The sequence below is a fragment of the Malania oleifera genome, chromosome 12, assembly GCF_029873635.1.
Source record: "Malania oleifera isolate guangnan ecotype guangnan chromosome 12, ASM2987363v1, whole genome shotgun sequence".
NCBI lineage: Eukaryota > Viridiplantae > Streptophyta > Magnoliopsida > Santalales > Ximeniaceae > Malania > Malania oleifera.
In genome coordinates, this window is record NC_080428.1 from 73625252 (window position 1) to 73632470 (window position 7219).

General features: G+C 34.6%; 1 protein-coding gene across 7 annotated transcripts in view; it reads right to left on the reverse strand.

The window, feature by feature from the left end:
• LOC131144226 (DEAD-box ATP-dependent RNA helicase 22) overlaps window positions 1–4679 on the reverse strand; it is a 29131-nt gene extending 24452 nt beyond the window's left edge. For 5 of the 7 annotated variants that reach the window (XM_058092745.1, XM_058092746.1, XM_058092744.1 and 2 more), the window contains exons 1-4: window positions 4209–4679; window positions 3025–3312; window positions 2749–2871; window positions 2221–2654 (exon numbers count right to left, since the gene is read on the reverse strand). In XM_058092745.1, coding sequence (XP_057948728.1) covers window positions 2221–2654; window positions 2749–2871; window positions 3025–3312; window positions 4209–4547 — 1184 coding nt within the window. In that variant the 5' untranslated portion in view covers window positions 4548–4679. The remainder of the gene's footprint in view (window positions 1–2220; window positions 2655–2748; window positions 2872–3024; window positions 3313–4208) is intronic. The other 2 variants (XM_058092741.1, XM_058092747.1) reach the window with 1 other exon arrangement.
• Between the last annotated feature and the right edge of the window lie 2540 nt (window positions 4680–7219).

Here is a 7219-nt window from a genome sequence, read left to right on the forward strand (position 1 = left end):
TCTTCTTTTCCCTAAACTTTTCCATTAATCTTCTTAAAAGATAAATAGCTTCTGTGGTAGATCTCCCAAGCATAAAACCAAATTGATTTTCTGAGATCTTCGTTTCTAACCTTAATCTTTGTTCAACTACTCTTTCCCATGGTTTCATCGTATGACTCATAAGTTTAATTCCACGATAGTTATTACAATTTTGAATATCTCCTTTATTTTTGTATATAGGTATTAAATTGCTTTTCCTCCATTCATCTGACATTTTCTTAGTTTTTACAATTGTATTAAATAAATTAGTTAACCATATAATTCCGTTATCACCTAAGCATTTCCAAACTTCAATTGGGATGTTATCTGGTCCCATAGCTTTCCCATTTTTCATCTTTTTTAGTGCAAACTTAACTTCGTTAACTCTAATTTTTCGAATAAATCTTATATTTTTAGTCTTTTCCTCATTTGACAATTTTAAATTTAAGTCTTCTATTTGGTTTTCGTTAAACAACAAAATAACTTCCCCATCTTTCTTTAATATCTTCGTCCTTAACCAAGACAATATCATCCTCACTTTTTATACATTTTACATTTCCTAAGTCTTTATTCTTCCTTTCTCTAACTTTAGCAAGTTTAAATATATCTCTTTCCCCTTCTTTTGTACCTAATCTATCATACAAACTATTAAATGATCTATATTTAGCTTCACTAACGGCCCTTTTTGCATCTTTTCTTGCCTCCTTATATTTTTCAAAGTTATCGCTATTTCTACATTTTTGCCACATTTTATACCAAATTCTTTTTGTCTTTATGATTTTTTGTACATCTTTATCCCACCACCAACTTTCTTTGCTATTTGAGAATCTTCCCCTTGATTCGCCTAAAATCTCTTTTGCTATCTTTTTAATAGAGCTAGCTAATCTATTCCAAAGAGTATTTGAATCTATCCCATCCTCTAAGGTCCAATCCCCATCTTTGATCATTTTATCTTTAAATTTTATTATATTTTCTCCTTTTAGGTTCCACCATCTAGTTCTCCTACACTGGTTTATTTTATCCTTTTTCTTCCATTTTTTAATGCATATATCTAACACTAAGACTCTATGTTGTGTGGTTAGACTTTCACCTGGAATAACTTTACAATCCTTGCATGATACACGATCTACCCTCCTAGTTAAAAAAAAATCTATTTGACTTCTATTTTTTCCACTTTTAAAGGTTATTAAGTGTTCTTCTCTCTTCTTAAAGCAAGTATTCATTATACTAAAATCATATGACATAGCAAAGTCTAAGATCATCTCCCCAGACTCATTTTTGTCTCCATATCCATATCCTCTATGTATCCTTTCATAATTTTTATTATCTCTTCCAACGTGTCCATTCAGATCTCCTCCTATAAATATTTTCTCAGTCCCTGGTATGCTTTGTATAATACTATCCATATCTTCCCAAAATTGTCTCCTAAGATTTTCTGCTAAGCCAACTTGAGGAGCATAAGCACTAATGATATTTATTATCTCCTGTCCTAATACTATTTTGATTTTTATAATTCTATCCCTTACTCTAGTTACATCTACAACGCTATCTTTTAAGTTTTTGTCTATAATAATGCCTAATCCATTCTTATGTTTTTCTTTTCCAGTGTACCAAAGTTTAAAACCTGATTTATCGATTTCTCTAACTTTCTCCCCCACCCACTTAGTTTCTTGAAGGCAAATTATATTAATTCTTCTTCTAATCATTGTATCCACAATTTCCATGTTTTTACTCGTAAGTGTCCCTATATTCCAAGTTGCTAATCTAATTCTAGTTTCCTGAACTAACGTCTTTACCTGCCCACGTCCACAATGATGCAGGAACCCTCGCATATTTGACACCGTACCTGGGCGCCGACACCGCACGTCGCTTCGGGGCGACGACCTAGCCCACCCTCGCCCACTTTTCGCTACACCCGGGTGGTTCAAGTGCAACGTGTCGCTCGTAGGAGACGCCCCAACAAATATTCGGTAAGGATTCATATCATAGTGATCTGACAAATTTTACGCTGGCTATCAGCTACCTAACGCATCCCTCCTCCTTAACCCGGGCTTGGGACCGGCTGTGTGTGAAAAAATTAGGACATTTAAATGCATCACAGGCAGAGTTAGCAGCTGTGCTTTCTAAAAGACCATTAAAATCCCTCGAATATCAGTGCTTTTAAGAAATTTAATATGATATAACCAGAAAAAAAATGTGCACCTAGGGTTATGACAGTGAAGAAAATTCCCACTGATCCAACTAGCATCTGGAAACATCTGTTTCAGTACTCCCCCAGCAGTTTTCCTTCCATTTACGGGAAGTGTGGCTGCAATGAATATGTACTGCTTACTACGCTTATAAGTTTTTCTTACTCTCCTCCAGTCTTTTCTCTTGATGGCCCCTGCTTCAATCTTCTCTCTGAAGTCTTCAACACCAGCATCTTCCTCCTCTTCCTGGATGATTTCAATATGCAGGTCTTCGCCTTCATCCAAATCAAAATGAGATGGGGAATCAGAATCCATTTCTATTGACCTTTCAGGTACAGATCCTTTTATCTGAGACAATAGCTTTTCATCAAAACGGAGCAAATTTATGAGACGGATAACTTGGTTCTGAAAGCTACCACAAAGAAGTATATCTGCTTCATCAAACACCTGCCAAATTAATTATTAATAGTTTAATATGAACACATTAATTAAATTTGTGATTTCTCGAGTGCCAATATTTATACAGTCTCTAAAAAATTACCACAGATTTTACACCACGCATAAAATCAGACCGGCGGCGTTTTTCAGGGTCAATTGCTTTAAGATAATTCAGAAGAGCAGCTGGTGTTGACACAATAATATCTGGTCTTTTAACAGGCCAACCCTGCCAGTCAAATCTTTTTATTAATGAAAATCAATTTCTGACAAACAAGCCTATAAGAAAAAGAATTATAAGATATTATAAAGATATAAAGACAAACAAGAATAGAAAATGTGCATCATGCTTTAAGAGCAACAACAATTTGAACATCAGTACCTGTCGCCCACAGAGAGCTGCAGTTCTGAGAAGTGGCTCATCATTATCACCACGAAGACAGTTAGCCATTCGAACCACTTGCTCACATAGAGCTATATTGGGGCAAAGAACAAGAGAGAACGAAGGGAACTGATTAAATCCTTCATGAGCATCAGCATTTGCAGAATCACCAGGTCCATTGCATAGCTTATTAATAAGTGGAACTAGGTAGCCATGTGTTTTACCACTACCAGTCTCTGCTGCAACTACCACATCAGTCCCTGAGAGCATACTTGGTATGCATGCAGCCTAAACAAAATGTCCAAAATATTACCATAAAAGCGTAAACTGTAGTAGTGTATCTCACACATATATACACACACAAACACAAAATCATATAACACTGCCTTCTTAAACCATATAAATTGAACAACTCCCAACTAGCTCCATATCCCCAAGTAATTCTGTGTTTTCTTGTTGAGTTGAACTCTGAGAAAAATATGAACAAATGTATCTCTTCTTTCGGAGATTCTGATCTAATCTTTTAACTCAAATTTGAGAATTTTACTTGAGTTAAAACCAGTATCAAGTTTGTTATTCTTGGATTCTAGGTGCCGATTCAATTCTGGGTCAAGCTGGTGACTATAAAGACTTGCAACGTCAGAGAGCATAATGCTCCGGGTACTGTTTCATATTGTCAACAGAAATTGAAAAAATAAAATACCAACAAAAAAAAAAGTATACATATGATGAGGAAACTTTGCCGGCAACCCATCAAATGCAGTTCAAATATTTCACTTCGAAAAGTTCTATTTTACAGTGCCTTCGGATTTTGGCAAGTCTCCAGCTACTGCTATTCCTAATTTCTTTCAGCACAAAATATTAGAATTTTTTTTGGGTAAAAAATCTTACTTCGTAACGTTCTGCACTTCAAAGTGATGTTATAGAGTACAGAAGTTACTTCAAAGATATCAAATTCAACGCTTGCTAGATACGTAGCCCCTCTTATTCAAAAAAGAAAGAAAAATTGAACGGATGGTTTTCTTCTCCTCGGGGCTTCTACCCCTAAACGATGTCAACAAAATTTTCGCCCAACCCAGCTAAGAAGAACCGAAGCTGCCAGACACATCTTTTTTCCTTTTGGGAGGGTACTTCGAAACGGTATAGAAAAGAATTGAATTAAGTAGCGCAAAACTTAAAAGCACCTGAACCAGAGATGGTCTGTCGAGACCGGCATCGGAGAGAGCTCGCGAAAGCTGGTCCGATACGCCGAGAGATGTCCACGAAACGGCGTCGTCAGCGAAGAATGTGTCACTGTGTGCTGGGGCGACAACTCCGGCAGTTCCGAATGCCCTGGTATGCCTCCTGCCATGTTGATTTGGCCGAAAAAAACACAGTCGGGGGGAAGAAGTCGACGAACGTAGAGGAGAAGATGAGGAGTTGAGAAGCGGGGAAGAAGAATGAAAAGTGAAGGAGAGGAATCGAGTAGGCGGAGAGGGCAGTCTACAAAGATGGAGCATCGACGCAAAACGGCGAATAATCATCCGTCTTGGTTCCCTTCACGCCCAATTGCTTTGCTTTGATTTTTTGTTGGCAGATGCAGAGGATAAGAGACGAGGGAAACGGAGGCCTGGGGTTTTGGGATATCCTTAAACCCTTCGTGTGTGTGACAGTGCGAAATGGATATGGGAAACATATCCATTTCAACCCACAAAAAAAATCACTAGATTAATATTTAGAGTATTTTCCCAAATTATTACTATTTAAAAATAATATATTAAATAATACTTCGAGAAAATTATTCCCAAAATAACGTTCACTTAATCTTGCTACTTAATCCAACGAGATTTAAACAAATCTCGTTAAACCAACCAACGAGATTTGTCATGCGTCAAGACCAACTTAACCAAGAAGTGAGAATTATTATGTATTCAATTTTTTTTTATTAATAATCCTAAGTATTCCATTTCCAAAAATCTTTTTAACTGTAATTTATAATATAGGTTGTTTCAATTTTTTTGTGTTCTCCTTTTTTGTTTATTTATTATAATAGTAATAAATTAAATTTTTGGAATGAAAAATCATTTATTAATTTTTGACTTACAATAAATTAATTTTTTTAATTTAATTAAAAATAATTATTATTAAAATTATTAACTAAAAATTTTAATAATTCTTATTTAAATTATATTTAAAACTAATAATAACACTTATTTAAATACAATCAAATGCCACTTATAATTTACAGAGCTTCTCTAATCCAATACTTATTATAAACACAAAATAAATTCAACGTTTCTACATAAACACTCCAAACGATTCTTTAGTTGTGTTTTTTAAAGAGTTGCATTTAGATTGAAGAAGATATTTCAAATTTTAGTATACAATACTCTTGAACTTGAAAGTAATTTTCGAATGAGGAGTTGGGATAGTTGATGGAGGGAAAAATAAATCTATAGTTAGAAAAGCCTTATAGCTCCTTATAATTAAATTAAACGCACTCAACAATGAATCTCAAAAAAGTAATTGTATAACATATCAAGGTTCTTTGTAAGGCACAAAAGGAATTCAAGTCACTTATTTATTTTTCTTGATTGTAGTAGATTTTACAATTTGTGCATGCAGAATTTGTGGTACTTATTTGGCATCACCACTATAACAATCTAAAAAAATAAAAAATAAAAATAAAAATTAATTAATTAATTAAAAAATTTTATTATTAATTAACTAATTATTATAAATAAAATTAATTAAATTAAGAAATTTAAGGATTTTGGATATATATATATATATATATATATATATATATAAGTATATATAAAACTAAAGTATGGATAAAGGAGAAAAAATAAAAATAAAAAGACTTAGTGATTAAGTCTATGATGGAATCACTTGGAACAAAACAGAAGTAGGAACTCACGCTGGAGTAAACAGGAAGAGAAAAAGAAAAAAGAAAAAAAAAATCTCTCAACTCACGTTTCCACTCCTCTTCTTTCTACGATTTCATGGCGGATTCTCGTCCAATTGGAAATCCGAGAATACCACCGAACTCCATTCTCCGCCACCAACATATCTACCGAAGTAGATTTGTCATAGGATTAATGTGACCATATCTCCTAGGGTAAGTCAAATTCTCATTCTTACCTCATTTTTTCTTAAATTTTAAGTCAAATGGGCGATCGAACACCACCACGAGAAACTATGGATGATTCTCTACAAATTTAGAGGAACAGATTTCTCGTGAAATCGTTGTAGGAATAGCCCCAAAAGTACGATAAATGAATTATTTATATATTAATTGGTATTTAATTATTGTAAATTAAGAAAGGTTAAAATAATATTTTATTATGATTGATTTGATTGAATCAGGGTTCGAGTGAGCGCTGCGGGTATAAGTTTGGGAGTCCTACAGGCGTGATTTAAGGAATCGGGTAAGGGGGAATAAAATTATATCAGTATTTTATTAAGGTGAACTGATTATTTATGAATATATGAAATTTATTATTTATTTATATGATTTTTTTAGAACAGCTTGAGTACTGGAAAATGATGATTTTATTTAAGATTTACATTTAGGATAATTGCGTATGATATTAAATTCGTGTGACATGAGAACATTTTTTTCCTAATAAATTGAATATGAATTTCTGTGGCATTTGGGCTTGCATGAGGGGTTATTTGGAATGATTATGACATGATGAATGAATTGCTATGTTTGACTCATGTATGGAAATGTATTGATTTGTTGGATTACTGTGTGGGAACGTGGATATGTTGAATACCTATGTGGTAACGCATTGATGCGTCTGTGTGAACTAACTGGTGTGGTTATTCGTATGCATCTCAATATAACGTTGGCATGAGGAGGTTGTTATATTGCCTGGATATAAATCATGATATGACGTTGACAGGTTGAGGAGCTTGTCATATTGTCATTTATATGGGGTAAGACATTGGCAGGTCGAGGAGCTTGTTCTACTGATATATGACGGGTAAGTCATGGGGATTGGATACTGGTGAATAGTGGTGCCTGCGTGGGCCACGTGTCGCAGAAGCTGGAGTGGTGCCTGTGTGGGCCACGTTATATCTTGTGTGGATAATGGCGCTTGTATGGGTCATGTTATGTACCCTGTGTGGGTAGTGGTGCCTGTATGGGCCACGTTATATCCTGTGTGGATAATGGCGCCTGTGTGGGCCATGTTATGTACCCTGTGTG